Raw genomic sequence first — 19,205 nt, 5'->3', positions numbered from 1 at the left:
GAGCGAGCTGAGCCAACAAGTCAGATGTCGTGTCTGAGATTAACTGCATTTAAGCAATATTCTCTGCTGAGAAAAACGACGTGAGGGCTCGCCGAGTTTCACTTCTGCCGCTTCCCGCACGCGGCCCCCTGCGAAGGAGAGACAGTCCAAAGTTTGCGCCCCCCCGGTGGGCGGGGCTCCAGGGCGGCGGGGACTGCCATTGGTGGCTTTGAAGGCGCAGCGGGCGGGAACAGCTGTAAGAAGTGAGGTGGCTGGCGATGTGAACGGTAAGAGAGCCCCTAACGGCATGGAATCGGGCCCCAGAGGGTGGAGGAGGCCCGAGAACCCGCATCCCAAGCCTCTGAGGCAACTTTTTGGGACTGCCACACACCCCCAGGCGGGAGACTGGCGCTTGGTCCCGGCTGGAGGCAGAAGAGCTGGAACTACGGATGAAGCTGGCGAGGGCTATGACGCTTGGTCGTGACCTCACATCCGCCCCTGTGGGGGCGGGGCTTACGAAGGCGTGCGTCAGAGCTGAGCCGCTCCGAATGGTCACGTGACGGCCTGCTCGGCTAGCCCAGCCTTAGGTTGCTGTTTTGCCCAGTGTTGGGAGTTTTGATTTTTCAGTTAACCTTGGCGTCCGTCCTCTTAGGTCCATGCAGCCTCCCGCGTTACTTCTTATGCTCCTTGTTGCAGTTCTTTGGCGGTGTAGTTCTATAGGAAGGTTACTTAAAAGGGCTCTTTTCTGTCATGCGTTCATTCAACAAATATATCTTGAGCACCTTCTATAAGCCAGGCGCTGAGCTGCATGCTAGGAAATAAGAAATTAGGTCATCACAGGGAATCAGAGTTTACGCAAGAGTTTTCCGACTTTGTTAGTGAGATTAAGTGCGCTCTTTCTACCAAAATTCTTCAGAATGGCATTCTACACACTTTACCCAACATTTTTGGAATCTTCTGAGGCACTCTAAAATGCAGAATCTCAAGCCCTACTTGGTGACTTGAGTGTGTCTAGCATGCATAAGTGCTCCTTAATTTGTTACATGAATTAGTAAATGAATGAATGGTTTCCATATTATTGCCTTCAAAAGTTCAAAGTACTCTAGCCAAGAAAGGAGAGAGAGCACTAATTTTTAAAAACTCTAAAAGACATTTAAATATACAGCTTAAGGAGAAAGTTATTAAATCCTCTTGTTAAAACACTTTGCAGATTGCCTGAGAAACAATAAAATAAACATTTGGGTGTTTGACCTACAAATCAAAATCCCAGGCTAAAAATATGATTTTTAAAAAAATTAACTGTTAAGTTAAACTTGTGCTGTTTTTGTTTTATTACAGTGCCAAAGAAATGGATGAAATTGTTGCCGAGTTTATCAAGAGGACCATCTTGAAAATCCCAATGGCTGAAATGATGACAATCCTGAAAGCCTGGGATTTTTTGTCTGAAAGTCAACTGCAGACCATAAACTTCCGGAAGAGAAAGGAATCTCTTGTTCATGACTTGGTTATGCTTTGTGAGGTAACAATGTTCAAAATGATTAATCTTGAACTTCATGCTTTGGTTTTTCCTTTTTTCCCTTTGTCCAAAGAGATTTAAGGCAGCTGCTAAGCTGTGAAGTGATGAGGCTACGTACTACTATAGTGGAGAAGACACTAATTTTTAATTGGCTTTCCAGCTTATCAAAACTGCTTACAAATCATTAAGAAAAAAGTGAATACCATGTGAGAAAAAACCAGACAATACAAGTAATGAGCAGTATTCTTTTTATACCTATGAGATTGTCCATGATGAAAAGATAATACTCAGATGTGCTGGTCAAGTTGTGTAGAAAGAAATACTCTTTCACATGTATTTATGTATTTATTTGCTTTTTGCTTTAAAAAGATTTCAGACTTTCAGAAAATTTGCTAGTACAAAGAATTCCCATGTTCCAGTATACCCTTCCCTTAGTCACTTTTAAATAAATATACTTTATGACCCAGCAGTTCCACTTCTGAAAATTATTGTGGGTAAAATCATAAAAAATAAAGAAATGTATATAAATATAATTGATAAACATATGTATGTAGTTATAAATATGTAAATATATATAAATAAAGACGTTAACTAGCATTGTTTATAAAAACAAAAAATTGCAAACAAACAACTATACATAGAAGATGATTATACTCCACATAAAATATTATTCAGCCATTAGAAAGAGTAAATTAGATGTTTGTGTGCACATTGAAAAAAACTATATGCTATGCATACATATAAATGTATAATGCATAAAATAGTGGTTCTCAGCTGGGATGAATTTTGTCTTCTGGAGGGTACAATGTCTGGAGACATTTTTGGTTGTCAAAACTGTAGGAGTGGGGTGCTACTGGATTCCAGTGGATAGAGGCCAGGGACGCTTCTTAATGTCTTACAACAGCTCTCCACAACATAGAATTATCTGACACAAAACGTCAGTAGTGCCCTGTTGTAGAGGAAGTTGAGAAGAACAAAACAAAAATTAAAAGTGATGAATGGAGTAAATTGTGGGAGAACAGGTGTAAGTACCTGCACTAAACGTGAATCAGAAGGTGTATTTGTTACTTAACGGGAGAGTAGATCGGAGACAAGTTAATAAAGTATTGAGAGGGTGCTCATAGTCTGTCCTAAGCAATTCTAAAATGTGCTGTGATTCTAGGGTAGAATCAAACCGATAGCCATGTTTACTGAATATTTTACCTTTTCTTTCAGGAGAAGCATGCGAATGTCAATGATGCTGCCCTTTTAGACATTATTTGTAAGTTCTGGTGATTTGTATTTATATTGAACCAATACAGTTTCATCAGAGAGGTAATATTGTAGATAAGGGCTCAAGTTGAGCTGGTATGTAAAATCCCAGCTCTATCGCTTACCAGTCCTGTGTCCTTTGCCAAGTCACATTGCCTTTCTAGGCCCCAGACTTCTTCTAGTAAATAGAAATAATAATAGCACTTATTAATATAATAACATTATAATAATATAGCACAGGATCGTTGTGAGGGTTAAATGGGATCATGCTTGAAAGGTTCTTAGCACAATGACTGGCATATATAAGTACATATTAATAGAATTGAAAATATATTTCTGAAAATTTGTTCTTATAGTGCATCTTGTAAGGGATGTAAAGATTAAAACTGACTGGACTTTGCACGTGGTGTGGTCTAGGGCAGCAGTCACCAACCTTTCGGACCTCACGGACCACCAGTGGTCCGCGGACCACCACTTGGAGACCACTGGTTTAGGCGGACTGAGTGGGAGGAGCACACATGGCTCTGGGGTTTATAGGTGCAACTAGAAGGACAGTGGAGCCCTTTGCTAAGTAAGATAGGGAACAGTAGAGGTGGACCGTTTATATCACAAAGATCATAGATTAGCCTAGGACGTGTTCTGTTTGAGGAAGTGTCTTCATGTATTTAAGTCCTTGCCACTTAATCATGAACTTTTGCATGATGTTTAATGGAATCATTACAACAAAAAGTTTAATTTCTATTATTATTATAACAACCTTATTCAGAGATCAGTTAGCAGGCTATCTTAACTCTGGAATACAGAGTCAAGAAAAAAATACCAGAAAGGAACAGAAGCGCTTCAGATGCTGTCTCTTGGGCAGGCATCACATTGTGCCAGATTACACCTGTTTAGACAAAACTTAGGGAATCAAGAATTGTCAGGCCATTGCTATAAATGGGGTGAGAGGGAGATCTGGGGACACCAGGCACCAAATATAAAACAAAAAAAAAACCCACTAAACTGTAGGAAGGACAGAAAGTAAAAAAAAGCACAGTAAGTTGGTGCCCTTGTGTGTTGGGGTCAACAGCCCCTTTTTATGGGATGCAGAGCACCTTGGTCCTAGGTGCAAAGACACAGGGATGCAGGTGGAGGTCAGTACAGGGACAGAGTAAAGCCGGATGATAATGTAGTGGGATTGAACTTAATAACTTCCTAGGTCCATTTTTACTCCAAGACACTCTTAAGTTTATAACTCCTGAAGGGTGTCTTCTATATCATTCATTCATTCATCAGATATAATACGGAGTGCCAGCCAGTGTCTAGACACTGAATACAACAGTGCAGAAGACAAAGTTGTGTATTCCACAGGATTCTAGTTGGGGAGACAACATGTATACAAATGACTATCTAAATATATGATGTGATGTAGGATAATGGTAAGTGCTATGAAGTAAACTAAAGCAGGGTGGGGTGGGAGGGTCGGTTTGGGTAGGGTGATCAGGGTAGGCCACTGCATAGGAGGCATTTTATTAGAGACTAGATGAGGTGCAGGAATGAAGTATGCAACGAGCTAGAAGAAGAATGCTCCAGACAAAGGAACAGCCAGCTAGTACACACACCAGTTATGGGGAGCACACCATCCCTGGCATGCTCAATAAATGCTGCATTCTGTGTGGAAATAAAATAAATGATCTGACTTAAGAGGAAATGCTAAAGCTCTACTAGATTGAGTAATTCTTTATGTCGTGTTTTATTTGGAGTAAATTTCATCCATGTAAAATTTATCTCTGAATAAAAATGTATAACCGAATTTATAAACTACTATTTTCTCCACCTTCATGTTATTTTTAATAACATGAAGGTGGAGAAAATAGTAATTCATAAGCACAGTACTTAAAAGTTCTATGATATAATAGCAGTAAGTTCTTCCTCCCTCTCTCAGATACTCAATTTCATCGGCACCAGAAAGTTTGGGATGTTTTTCAGATGACTAAAGAACCAGGTAACATTTTCCCTTTTAAAGTAAACATTTAGCGGGCCAAGGGGTTCAATGGGGAAAAGGGGGGACATATTTAATACTTTCAACAATAAATATTTTAAAAAATAAAGAACTTATCTAAAAAATAGTAATAATAATGTAAACATTTACATTTGATATTTTGGCTATTTAAAAATGAATAGCAGTATGTTCCTCTTAAATCACTTTTTTTTCGAAATGAGGTGATTATTACTCTTTTTTGGGAAAATGAAAAATATATTTGGCAATGCTGTGTCAGAGTACCAGCAGCATCTCTGTGATTTGAATATTATTGCTCTTTGAGGTTATACAAATGCTTGCCTCAGGGTCTTTGAAATGTATTTATTGAAGACATTGTAGCTCCCTTAATTTTTCTTGATTTTTCTTTTCATTTTGACAGGTGAAGATATTGACCTTTTTGATATGAAACAATTCAAAAGTTCATTTAAGAGAATTCTTCAGAGAGCATTAAAAAATGTAAGATTAAAATCTTTCTGAACTTCAATGAAATTCAATTCCAGGCATCTGTGCTACTACCTTTTTTTATTTGTAAGAATTTCAAATAATAATATTCCATACTATTCTAGTTCATAACAAGAAAGAACTTTTTATTATGCAAACTTTCTGCTCATCTCTCTCTTTTAAAAAATATTTTTAATTGATTTTAGAGAGAGGAAGAGGGAAAGCGATATAGAAATATCAATGATGAGAGAGAATCATTGATCGGCTGCCTCCTGCACGCCTCACACTGGGGATCAGCCCACAACCCGGACATGTGCTCTGACTGGGAATTAACCGTGACCACCTGGTTCATAGATTGACGCTCAACTGCTGAGCCACATGGGCTGGGCTCCCCTCCTGAGGATCTTATTTAACTGCAACAGATTTTACTTAAATAGCCATGGGTGCCTAGTGGCTCCTGTAATGGTCAGTGCAGCTGAAAACCACCCACAGAATCTTTCTGCCATTCCATTTCCACAAGCACCACCTTATTGTCATAGGTTTGGGCAATCTCTCCTTCATTCTCTCCACGTTATTCTGTCTCAGTCCTCCTTACATATAAAAGCATGCCAAAAAGTCACATTTGCCATGCTATGGCTGTCCTCCTTAGAGTAGTAGTGTTCCCTCTTTTTTCATACACAATTCTTTGATCTTTCCATCACTTTGCCTCATCCTTTGTAACTTGTCATTCTTTCTACGCATCCACTTGTCAGTGAACATATTTTCTCCTTTCTTAAAAGGACCCTTCTTCGTGTGCTTTGAACTCATCTCCTACATCCTCCATAGGGCCTACATCTTGGTTTTTCTCTCTTCTTTCACATTCTCAACCCCTTCATCTACTGATGCCTACTCTAATGCTTATAAACATGCCTAAATCCTAGTAAAAGTACATCCATTCTCCATGCTCATCTTTAAGCATAAAACTCTTGGAAGGAAATATTTCTTGTCCCTCATGTAGGAGTCCCTTCATCACCACCCCTTCATTTTTCTGAAGATCTTGCTATAAGAATATAAGATGGAACACCTGGTATCTGAGGATCTTGCTATAAGAATATGAGATGGAACACCTGGAAGCCAGCTGTTCGGAATTATACTGATTCTGTGGACATCTTTTTTTTTTTTTTTTTTTAGCCCATTGATTTTTTTAAACCTTTTTTGGATCAGATATAGACCCTTATGAAAATTTTGATATGTGATACAGCATGTCTCTCCAGAAAACATACACTTAGATTTATATACCTGACTGTGCATCCAATTCAGGGAGGTCACGGGCTTCTTGGAGCCCTCATTTAAAAGATTCTCATTCTGTGCTAGAGAAACTACTTGAATATGTTGAGTGCTACCAGTTTTCTCTCTCTAGTTAAAGTGTTCCCTCCATATATTTTATTTAGTCTTGATTTTACAGGTGTTTTTATTTTGGTAACGTGACACAAAGAGGCTATTGAGAATATGACCCTATCTTCCACTCAAGGCAGTAGTGGGACCAATCGCTGTGCTGCTCACTCAGGGAGGGTCAGACAGCTGTGCACCCTCTACGCCCAGGACTGGGGAGGGCTCCTTGTCTCATGCACCAAGGGGATTTAGAAAAGCAGCCAAATAAAGAGTGGGCAGAGTCAAAGCAACGGCCTTCTTAATGCCAGCAGTCACATTACAACCAAATTACTGGAGTAAGGTATAAAAGGGTGGGAATGAAGAGACATGGGCCAGCCAAGCACATCTGTCTCAAGTACTGCCTTTTCAGGGTCTGAGCTCCGAGGGAAAGCTGAGTCAAGGGGGAGCTAATAACTAAGAGTAGGCTACTGAATTCCAGATGAACTGATAGTCATATTTAAAAGCTTAGGAAGGTCTACATTTTATCCATGAAATGGAAACCAAATAGAATTTCCTATTCTCATCACATAACTTTCCTTTAATTTGTAGCATCTCAGCTAAATGCATAAAAGCATTAGGATTAATATATTTTTAAGCCTATATATATTCATATATATTTTAGTGTTGCTATTAAATTTAATAGTGCACCCTAGTTCTATGTTCCATGCAAAAAAGGCTCCATTTTATAACAAATATCATTTGTAAGGCTGCCTTCATGAACTCTTACAGGTAGAAGAACAGTTTTTCAGGACAAGCCCAAGAAATTATTGAAAAATTCCGATACCACACCATGATTGTAGGTTTTTAATTTTTTTTCTTCCAAAAGACTTTGCAAAGCAATATATATGTCTGCAAAACAACCACAAAATATTTTCTCAAAGATTCCCAAAACACTGTAATGAAAAGTAGGAGAAAAGACTGTGTGGAAGATTACAGTGACATCCTTCACCCCTAGAAAGCACATGTTGGTGCTACAAGATTTTAATTAGGAAACTTAAATTTTCTTTTTTAATAAGGTATCAGTCACCTTCAGGGACGCTGAAGAGAATGCAGTATGGATTCGAATTGCCTGGGGAACACAGTGTAAAAAGCCAAACCAGTACAAACCTACTTACGTGGTGTACTATTCCCAGACTCCGTATGCCTTCATTTCTTCTTCCAGGCTGAGGAGCAGCATTCCCCTTCTGGGTCAGGTATGGAACCAGTTACTACAGCTATAAAGTTGTATTATCTCAAAGGTCTATGTAGGTTTAAGCACTATGTAAAATGCCACATGTAATTCTTGATTTCCTAAAATAAGGAAGAGTGTGGTTCTTCTGCATATGGGAAAGTGGTATAAGCATTGGTTCGGAGCTCTTCATTATTGTCTTTTAATCTAGAAGTAATGCGTATTTAATGTAAAACTTCAACCAACACAGAGGTCTTTAAAGATCAACCCTTAGTCTTTTAAAACTTCATATCCTTTTTCCCAATCCTATTTACCCAAAATAATTACTGTTAACAGGTTTGTTATTTCCTTTCAGATGTTTTATTACAAAAACCAGAATAGCATATCATCTGTCATTTGCTTTTTTAACATTTCCATGTGTTTCCATATGATACACCTCACAACTTTTTTTGTGACTGCATAATTTGCCTATTAATGAACATTATTTTTATTTGTAATCATTTTCCTTACATTCTTTGCACAAGAAGGAGCCTCTACTCACAGCCTGCTTCTTGTTATAGCTCTGGCTTCCTAGCATCTTTCCCCCGAATAAGCCATCCCTACGTAGGCCTGGCAACTGCTGCTGCTTCCACTCTCTGTCCACAGCTACAGTGGCACCTCAGTTGGTGCCAGAGCTACCACTTAAGCTGGTTGTAGGTGAGCAGCTCCACCATCCAGGCTCCATCATCTCTAGTAGAGCAAGCACTCCACAGTATGGATCTACGAGCCTTAGGATCCTGGCGGGCAGACTTGCTTGTCATTTAAATTCCTTGGCTGTTTACTGAAATGGCAGAAGGATTTCTGCTACATGCTTCTACTTCCCTTTAACACTTAACTCTGCTTCTTTATGTTTGGGATCTTTTCCTCCTTAATATATACTAGTAGTGGTGGTTCATCCACTTACAGCCAGATGAGTCGCCCCTGCCACAGCTAGTTTAAACATTGCCCCACAAGCTAATGTTTATTTCCACTGTGAATCTTAAGGCAAACGTATCTCTATCCTCTAGTTCCAGGTAAGTATTTTATTCATTCTGTTTCTGCCTTCTAACTTGCTTCTCCAGATAATGGGAAGCTTTTATAAATTGCATTTCATATGTACTTTTTTCTTCAGTATTTGTCCTAACGTATACATATTTGCATTTTAGTGTGGCAATATCATTGTAATATTAGATGACTGGTATTCCAAAATGGTAACATTTAAGTATTCATAGTTTATTCCTAAGTCTGAACTTAATGTATTATAAATCCTAACTTTAAATAGGAACACAGTTCTAAAAATGGCATAAAAGATTTTGCATTTATGATAATTTTAATGCCATTAGCCTTTTTTGTCTTTTAAAAAAGCTGAGTAATGCCGAAACCGGTTTGGCTCAGTGGATAGAGCGTCAGCCTGCGGACTGAAAGGTCCCAGGTTCGATTCCGGTCAAGGGCATGTACCTGGGTTGCGGGCACATCCCCAGTGGGGAGTGTGCAGGAGGCAGCTGATTGATGTTTCTCTCTCATTGATGTTTCTAACTCTCTATCTCTCTCCCTTCCTCTCTGTAAAAAAACAATAAAATATGTTATAAAAAAAAAAAGCTGAGTAACAGGACATGAGATTACATTTTTCTGGGTTTCTCTTTTCACTCTCAAGTAGAAAGTATTCACTTACTGCCACTCTTAATTTTACTTTGACAAATACTATAAATACAGGAATAGACACAGTAATCCTAATATTCTTTCTAACTTTCACTTTAAGGCACTGACAGTTGCTAGCAAACACCATCGGATTGTGAAAATGGACTTCAGAAGCCGATATCTGGACTCTCTTAAGGCTATTGTTTTTAAACAGTATAATCAGGTGAGCTCATCAGTGACTGTTTAAAGTTAAGTCTCCATTTTCTCTTTACAAGCCACTGAGCAGGTGGGAAGTTCACCTACAACAAAAGGAGATCCCTTCAGGTACTACTGAAGCTGAGAAAACTTTGTTAACATTACAGGAAACAAAATAATGAAATGCCTCACTATCATCTTTTTATGATCATATTTTGTGTTTTATGCTGCTTATTCGTTATTGGAGTCTGTTAGATCCCAGTTTCCAGATCAGCTATTCTAATTAGAGTTTATTTTCTCTTTAGAATAATTTACTGCCTTTTAAAGCTAATTACAAAACATTAATTCTACTACTCTCTTCTATTGCAGGAGAAAAGTAGAATTAATTTTTTGTCCCATCAGTCCAGTAGGTGATACAGGGGTTAGAAGTAAAGGAAAAAGCATTGGTTTATTAAGTCCGACAATTTATTTATTTGTTAAAATTATTTAAATGCATTAAATGTATCATTTACTTTTAATTATAGGAATGGATCTGGCCTTACAGGTTCAGGGTTATTTGCTCCTGTGCATGGTATCTGTGTGCTCATATGTTCAGACTCCTGTAGATGGGTCATTAATACCCTATGTATATCTTTGAGTTCTTAGATATATTATACAGGGTGGGACAAAAGTAGGTTTACAGTTGTTAACATGAAAAATAATACAATGATTAATAAATAATACAAGACTAAACTCTTGTGTTTTAATACAATTATAAACCTACTTTTGCCCTACCCTATATTTATATACTTCATCTGTTCTACATAGAAAGAAGTAATGGCTCTCTGTAAGCCCTCTAAGGAAAACATATCTAACATTAAGAAATTAGTTAATGATTTTTCTCCCATAGCAGCCCCCTCCCCTCTTACCAACCACATTCCCATCAAATTGCTATCAACTGTTTTGCTCCTAGGAAAATACACATTGTCAAATACTTAATTATAAAAACAGTGGCTTTAGTGGGGGAAGGTCAGAGAAGGGATTTGAGAAATTCAGACTTTTAGTAGGAAAATTATTTTTACAAAAGGAATCTGAGTGAGTTTTTTGGAGTTATAAAGACATAGCATAAAGCTAAAACTTCACATTGCAAATTCTGCCCTGATTTCTCTAGCTTTTGTACTCACCACCTATTTCTTCCACGTCCATTTTTATGATAACAAAGTATAGACAGAGCTCCTCAGGCAAAACAGCCACGTTGCTCACCCTAGATGTCTCTGCCAATATCCTGCTCTAGGAGAAATGCTCCACTCAGCCTGGATATGGGCTCAAATCTCTTCTTGTTTGAAAAAATAAATATAAAATTTGAGCCCTGGCTGGTGTGGCTCAGTGGTAGAGCATTGGCCCGAGCAACGAAGGGTCTTAGTTTCAATTCCCAATCAGGGGCACATACCTGGGTTGCAGGTTCGTTCCTGGCCCCAGTCAGGGTGTGTACGGGAGGCAACCAATCGATGTGTCTCTCTCGCGTTAGTGTTTCTCTCTCTCTCCCTTTCTGTTCCTTCTACTCTCTTTAAAAATCACTGGGGGGAAAAATCCTTGGGTGAGGATTAACAAAAAAAAATAGGTAAAACTTGACATACTTTTATGTACTAAAACAAATAATAGCTGGACTTCAAGGTGTTAAAATCAGGAAAACATTCACTTTTTCTTTTTTCTCTCTAGACTTTTGAAACTCACAACGCTACTACACCTCTACAAGAAAGAAACCTTGGGCTAGATATAAACAGTATGTGTGTTTTAAAACAAAAACTGAAATTTGAAAGTACACTTTTAAAAATGAAAATTTTTCTATCTCTTAGCAAATTGTTGGCAATAAAATGAAATGGTACAGCCATTCTGAAACATTTTTATGGCTTTCCAATGGCATAGGAACGGCTATTGATTTCATGTTAAGTAAAGAAAGCAGGAAAGAAAATTTGTGTATTTTATAATCCCAGTTTAAAAAATACACTTTTTATTCTCTGAAAAAGGGCTATACAGGAATATATAAAATGTTAACAGTACTTATTTCTGTGTGGTAGAATTATGAGTGGCTTTTATTTACTTTTTTATCAGTGCTTTCCAATTTTTCTACAATAAGAAAATATTACAATCAAGAGAAGAACCTGTAAACATTATCTTTAAATTATACAAGCAAGTTGAAAGGTTAGGAATTAAAGGGGGATAATTTAAGGATGAAATATACTCCTAACAGCTCTTTTATTTGAAATCTTCCATCTATAGTGGATTCAAGGATCATTCATGAAAACATAATAGAAAAAGACAGAGTACAAAGAGTGACTCAAGAAATTTTCGGAGACTATCCTCAACCAAGACTAGAATGTGCACAGTATAAGGTAGGACATTGCTATAAACTATCTACAGTTATCAATATTTTTTAAGAGAATAAAACATCTAAGTGAACTGGTTCTAAGAAACGTCCTTATTCATTTGTCACTTTAATTTTATATAATCAATTTATATAATATTTAGTAAGTTTCTCTATTAATAAAGAAGACCTTTGGAAATTTTAAGTTTGCCTTTTTATTTCATCTTTCATATTCAATTAATTATAACTGGCTGTGATCTATTATTTTTGAGGGGGAAAAATTGTAGGCTATACCTTTCTAATCCATCCATACCTAGAACAATACTTACAATGCAGTGGGTCCTCATAAAGACTTGTTGAATAAAAGAGTGAATAAATAAGTCATTATATAGTCCAGTTGGTATCACATGGAGAAAAAACCAGTAGCCTAGTTAGTTTTTGTAAACCTAGCTCATCCCAGAAGTGTACCACTGCCCACCAAGAAGACCAGTGTCAGGGACAAACCCATTGCCACCATTACAAGAATTCAAGATTTTGTCATGATCATTAATCTCATACTCATGTTCATACAACACTCTCCTCCCCTTAAACACCTCATTAAAATTCTTTCTGCTTAGTGCCCCTACAGGCCACACTTCAAATCTGCCATAGATCTGCTCATTTAGGCCTAATGCTTATTTGGTGTGATGTGTTTTCAGTACGAATAGCTCATTAACACCTTTCAAGTTTGGTTCCCTGAATGGCAGGTTTTAATCCAGTTCCTTTAGAAAGCTCATATTGTGGGACACTGGTTCTCAAAGTGTGGTCCCTGGACCAGCGGTACCAGCATCACTTGGGAATAGATAAGAAATGTGGATTCTCGGCCCCACTTTAGTCCTAATGGATCAGAATTCTGCAGGTGGGACCCAGCCATCTGGTTTTACAAGCCCTCTCTAGCTAATTTTGCACACTAAAGTTAGAGATCCACTGAAGGAGTATACAGAAGATTTAATCTACAAAATTTCCTTTTACATATATCTTAGAATGGCTCTATTCTATAAGTCAAGGTGCACATTGATGCATACCTGCTACTAATTTTCCCCCACTTCCTATTTTGAAAAATGTCAAACCTTCAGAAAACTTGCAAGAATATTACAGTGAATATCCATGTCCCCTTTGCTTCAATTCACCAGTTGTTAACATTTTGCCACAGTTGCTTTCTTTTTCTTTCTTGATGCTGAACCATTTGAGTTAGTTGTAGGCATTACTCAGTCTTCAATTTCAACATACTGCCTCTAAATGCGAAGGATCACTTTAAGTTTTAAAAGAAATTGAAATTAGAATCTAAGAGCCAAGTACCTATTAAATTAGCAATACTTGGATATTTGATAATATTAATTTTTTTATGTGTGGTAATGTAAGAGGATGAAAAGAGTCCTTTTTAGGTGTTTTTAGATACATACTGAAATATTTACAGATGGAATACTATGATGTCCTGGATTTGCTTCAGAATAATCCAGTGTGGGTGGGCTGTAGGGAATGGGAAGAAAGATAATAAATGAAAAAATACTGACCATTAGTTGATCATTGTTTCAGCTCGGTGATATGCACATGGGACTCATTATACTGTGTGCCTTACTTATGTATGTTTTTTTTTAAATCTTCCATAATGAGAAATAAAAAAGAAATCATGGTAGTGATTCAAAAGACATGACATTTTTATATTGAAATAACAGGTTACAAAAGATAGTGCTAATTTTCCATTAAGAATGCAAAATAGGCCCTACCTGGTTTGGCTCACTGGATAGAGCATCAGCCTACAGACTGAAGGGTCCCAGGTTGTACAGATACAATTCTGGCCAAGGGCACATGCCCAGGTTGCGGACTCGATCTCCAGTAGGGGGTGTGCAAGAGGCAGCCAATCAATGATTCTCTCTCATCATTGATGTTTCTATCTCTCTCTCCCTTTCTCTTCCTCTCTGACATCAATAAAAATATTTTTTTTAAAAAAATGCAAAATAGGACACCTGCAGGCGAAACTGCCATCCAAGGTCTCCTGTGTGTCAGGCACTGTGCACACTTAGCATTTTGTGTGTTCTATCGTTTGATATGCTGGTTGCCCTCTACATTTTCAGTTAGCAAATTAATGCTTCTCTCATCCATTAAGCCCTGTATTACTTGGTGATAATAATTAGTGAAATGAGTAATTCAGTTTTGTTACATGTTGCCATTCCAACTGATATATTTAATAGTCATTTATAAATATATTTGTTGACAGCTTGAAACAAAATTCAAAAGTGACTTAAATAGGGGCATCTTGGCTGAAAGAAAAGAACCTCTCCGGTGCCTAGTAAAGTTCTCTAGCCCTAATCTTCTGGAAGCATTGAAATCCTTAGCACCAGCAGGTAAGTAGTCAGTTTATTTTGCAAGCTAGAACAATTAACAGCATACCTACATTTAAACCTCCCTTTGCTGACTAATTACCTCTGAGCTTTCTCGTGACCAGTCTGGTATCCCATCTTACCCCGTATTGCATATTCTGCTTCTGCACATAATGAGGGTCTATGATCTTGCCCATTTTTAAACTGGCTCAAATCTTTGTCCTGTGATTATTGTAATTGTCTATTTTTCTTTTTTTAATTTCAGGTATTGCAGATGCACCACTTTCTCCATTGCTCACTTGCATACCCCAAAAAAGAATGAATTATTTTAAAATTAAAGATAAATAAGACACACATGGTTTGTAAGCATCACATCTCCCTGACTATATTGCATACATATTTCACTTCATGGCTAGCTATTTTAAACATGAACCCTTAATATTGACAATTTTAAAATGTTCAATATAATTGTTGGGAATGATTATTTCCTCTTCCACTGTGTGCTCCCTCTTCCTCATATCCTGCAAAGCATAGCAGTTGTGGGTCTTTAAGTGACAGGATGTCCTTTTTCTCACACCTGTCTCTCCTCTATCCTAGAGAGGTCTGGTTCCAATTGCTAGTTTTTAGGAATTTTCTCTTGAGCTTTGGATCACATAAAGAAATACCAAGAAACTATACCCAATTCAAAACTTTCTAGAATCATAAACTTAGTACATTCAGAGGGTAGACTTGGGTCCATTAAGTTGTTATTGCAGGAGGTAGTGTATCAGATGATTTAGTTATATAAAATAATGGTTTCATTGTAAATATACTTTGCATAACCTATTTTATCATACATATGACATTCAAACTGACCAATTTTATACTGATTTGTGAATAAAGATATTTAAAAACTGATGGAAATCAAAAAGAGGCTTATTGTACAGATACATAAATACAATCAGAAAAAGGAGTTAAAGTATGCTTTATAATACAATGGTATTTTCTACAGACTGTAGGGATTTTATGTGAAAAATATGTTTTTAGGTTTAATTAGCAATAGCAAAGACACTTTGGTTATCTTAGAGTGAGGCACTGAGTCTGCAAGGGCTTAATGCTAATTTTCTTATGGATCACCATTGTGATTTAAAGCATCTGTACACACAGGGCAGGCACTTCTGCTCAGTGCCTGAATGGCTGTGTTAGGTCTGCATAGAGGTGCTGCATGTTCTTGGGTTGGCTTCTCACAGCTCACAGCTCACAGCTCACCTTGGTGCTTGGCAAGGGTGTGCAACTGGAACCTGAAAGAAGATGCTAATCATATTATCCAGTCTATAGTGGAATCACTTGAGGCTGCACACTGAGGCCCTCCCAGACAGAGGTAACTGCTTAAGGAAATGAGAATACAGGGAACTCTTACCTATTATGTCTTGATGGCCCAGACACACATACTGTATTCAAATGTAGTCTTGAGAACAGATGGAGCAGTAAATATACATTCAAGGACCTCTATAGCCAAGGTATTTACTGCCTAATGTAAAATTAGGGAAAAGAAATTGATTCAGAATAATGCAGTGGGATTTTTGTATCTTTTCTAATTAGGAATTTATTTAATTTTACATTAGGTAGAATCTCTAAAAATGAATACTAGCTAACACTAATTAAGCCCTTAAATATATGGCAGACACTGCTAAGTATTTTATATCTATTTTTTATTTTCATAACAATCCTTCAAGGCAGGCAGCAGTACTAGTCTTATTCTACTTAAGTGAATAACAAAGCTTAGCCTAGCTAGTAAGTGGCTGATCCCACATTAACCTCAGGCAGTCAGACCTCAGAGCCTGCACTCTAGACTCCATGCTGAAAAGAACAATAGCCCATGGATCCTGTCCCACACATAGATATGATTTTTTTTGGCCCATGGTACTTATTAAATCATAATTCCTTTGGTGGGCAGAATAATACCCCCTGTTCAAAGATGCCCACACCCTAATCCCTGGAATCTGTATGTTACCTTAAAAGCAAAGGGATTTTGCAAATGAGGAGAGTTCCTGAATGCACCCAATGTAATTATTAGGGTACTCAAAAATGGAAGAGAAGAAAACAAAAGGAGATATGACTACTGAAGAAATCAGAGTGATATAACGACTCAGCTCACCATTACTGACTTTGAGAAGCTGGAAGAGGCAAGCTACTTCCACGGAGCCTCCAGAAGAAATGCAGCCCTGCCAACTCCTTGATCCTGGTCTGGTAGCTAGGATCATTCTAGACTTCTAATCTCTAGAACTGTCAGATAATGAAGAAAGAGTGAAGATGGGGAATATATAAGATGGAGTCATTTTAACTAAGCTGCTAAAATTAACATGAAGTTTGAGGCATAAAAGATTCCATTCTTGTTCTAACCTGGTAACATAAACTTTTTTTTAACTTTTCAGTCCTGTGTCAATGCTTGGATTTACAAATGGACTTCTAGATAACCCTGTTTATCCCCTGAAGGACTCAGGTACCCAGACTACCTGATTACCCTCTGAAGGACTCATACATTCACCTGACATCCATTATCCAGACCAGAGGATGTGACCAAACCTGGCATCCATCACCCTGACTGCCCTGACATATGACTGATAATCATCCTGGATCAGTTGTAAGGCTAAGAATGCAGGACTGATAATTTTCAAGACTGTACTTTTTATTATAAGAACTTAACTTTTCTTTCTGCTTTGGAACACTTTTTTGCCTTGCTGTGTTCCTAGCTTGCAAACTCCAAGACCCTTGAATAAGTCCTTATCATTTATTTCTAGCCAAAGCTTCCAGGCTCTTTTTGAGTTCCTTCAACAATAACAAATCTGTGTTTTAAGCCACAGATTTTGTGGAAATTAGTTATTGCAGCAATAGAAAAATAATACATATGCTAATATAAAAATGTTGAATGATTTCACATAAAAATATTGAAAAACAAATCTAGTGATATCAAAGATATAGCTGCTCCCCTTTAAACAAAAAATTTATTTCTCAGGAGAGAAAAAATGGCGGAGGTAAATACGGACGTGTCCCGTGCCTTGTCCCGGAACTGTTAGGGTGAGCAGCTGAAGCGGGTAACATACAGCCCGAATAAGCAGAGGATATTCAGCTGAGAGACAGTTTGCAGCCGGGAACGGCGGAGGAATCCTTGAGAAAGCACATTGAAAGTTGGAGACTGCGGCTGAAATCTCTCCCAGATCGCCGGCTCAGCCGCGGAGACCGCGCCATCTTGAGCAGCTGATTTTTGGAAATGTATACTGTACACCCAAAGACCCGGCATCCAGAGATCGGCTAACCCGGAGACACCGGATCTGGAACGGTGTGACTACGTGGAGTCCTGCTTCTCACAGAAAGATCCAAGCAACAGCAGCTACCTGATCACCACACCCTCTGTCTGAGGAACAGCAGCTGTACGTGAAGCCTCCCCCAACCAGCCAGAAGAGCCACAACAGCTGTGAACAGCACCCGCCAGAGGAGCTGCTACCAACTGAGGAGCAGCTGCTACCACAACCGCCCGAGGAGCCACTGCTACCCAGGGAGCAGCCACTGAACGACTCAACATCTAGATATGTCAGTGAGATCAAACATGGGTAGACAAAGAAACCCCCAAAGGAAAGAAAAGGAGGACTCACCAGAAAAGCAGCTGAGTGATATAGAGGCATTCAAAATGACAGAAAAAGAATTCAGAATAAGGGTCCTAGAGTGCATAAACCGGATGGAGGAAAAAATCAACAACTTATGCAAGAAGCAAGAAGAAACAGATGAAAAAATGAATAACTTATGTAAGACCCAAGAAGAAATGAAGAGTGATATAGCTGCAATAAAAAACACCATTGAAAGTATCAACAGTAGACTAGAAGAAGTGGAGGACCGAATTAGTGAATTAGAAGACAAGGAAGCAAAACACACCCAAACTGTACTGCAATTGGAAAAAAAAAAAATTAAAAAACAGGAGGAGAACCTAAGGGAGCTTTGTGACAACATGAAACGAAACAACATACGAATAATAGGGGTGCCAGAACAACAGAAAGAGGAACAAGGATTAGAAAACCTATTCGAAGAAATAATATCAGAAAACTTCCCTGAGGTGGGGAAGAAAAAAGTCACACAAGCCCAGAGATCCCCAAACAAGGTGAACCCGAAAAGACCCACACCAAGACACATCATAATTACCATGGCAAATGTTCAGGACAAAGAGAATCTTACAGGCTGCAAGAGAGAGATGGAAAGTTATATACAAGGGATCTCCCATTAGATTATCAAATGATTTCTCAACAGAAACACATCAGGCCAGAAAAGAATGGACGGAAATCTACAAAGTGATGCAAAGCAAAGGACTGAATCCAAGAATACTCTATCCATCAAGGCTATCATTCAAAATTGAAGGGGAAATAAGAAGTTTCACAGACAAAAAAAAGTCTAAGGGAGTTTATCACCACCAAGCCAGCAATGCAAGAAATGCTAAAGGGACTGGTGTAAAAAGAAGAAATAAAAAGCTCAGAAAGAAAACAGCCACACACACACCAAAAAAGAAATGGCTACAAACAAGTACCTTTCGATAATAACTTTAAACGTAAACGGCCTAAATGCTCCAACCAAAAGACATTGAGTGGCTGAATGGATAAAAAAACATGACCCATACATTTGCTGTCTACAAGAGATCCACCTCAGAAGAAGGGACTCACACAGACTGAAAGTGAAGGGATGGAAAAATAGCTTTCAGGCAAATGGAAATGAAAAGAAAGCTGGGGTAGCAATACTTATAACGGACAAAATAGACCTCAAAGTGAAGGCCATAACAAGAGATAAGGAAGACCACTTCATAATACTAAAGGGATCAATACAACAAGAAGATATAACCCTGG

General features: G+C 38.1%; 1 protein-coding gene across 3 annotated transcripts; it reads left to right on the top strand.

The window, feature by feature from the left end:
- Positions 1-177: 177 nt before the first annotated feature.
- Positions 178-15,209, top strand: CENPN (centromere protein N). 3 transcript variants are annotated; one of them, XM_070397894.1, is made up of 11 exons: positions 178-266; positions 1,318-1,498; positions 2,711-2,756; positions 4,671-4,730; positions 5,146-5,222; positions 7,634-7,810; positions 9,563-9,664; positions 11,335-11,398; positions 11,896-12,008; positions 14,238-14,364; positions 14,606-15,209. In XM_070397894.1, exons 2-11 carry the CDS (start codon positions 1,328-1,330, stop codon positions 14,686-14,688), a joined length of 1,020 nt encoding a protein of 339 aa, XP_070253995.1. In that variant the 5' UTR covers positions 178-266; positions 1,318-1,327; the 3' UTR covers positions 14,689-15,209. The 3 variants fall into 3 exon arrangements, with proteins under 3 accessions (XP_070253995.1, XP_070253996.1, XP_070253994.1); XM_070397895.1 differs by lacking the exon at positions 178-266 and adding an exon at positions 556-631; XM_070397893.1 differs by lacking the exon at positions 178-266 and adding an exon at positions 594-703.
- Positions 15,210-19,205: the final 3,996 nt, after the last annotated feature.

This window comes from Myotis yumanensis, unplaced genomic scaffold (genome assembly GCF_028538775.1).
Source record: "Myotis yumanensis isolate MYYU_CA2020_CCGP unplaced genomic scaffold, mMyoYum1.0.hap1 SCAF_18, whole genome shotgun sequence".
Lineage (NCBI taxonomy): Eukaryota > Metazoa > Chordata > Mammalia > Chiroptera > Vespertilionidae > Myotis > Myotis yumanensis.
This window is presented reverse-complemented; position numbering and strand designations above follow the sequence as displayed.

What these genes read in the sequence shown, in the direction of transcription:
- CENPN (XM_070397893.1), top strand. Translation starts at nt 636, where the DNA reads ATGCAGCCTCCCGCGTTACTTCTTATGCTCCTTGTTGCAGTTCTTTGG. An exon ending in ACTTGGTTATGCTTTGTGAG is followed by an intron (nt 1,499 to 2,710) that starts GTAACAATGTTC and finishes CTTTTCTTTCAG; the next exon opens with GAGAAGCATGCGAATGTCAA. An exon ending in TCAGATGACTAAAGAACCAG is followed by an intron (nt 4,731 to 5,145) that starts GTAACATTTTCC and finishes TCATTTTGACAG; the next exon opens with GTGAAGATATTGACCTTTTT.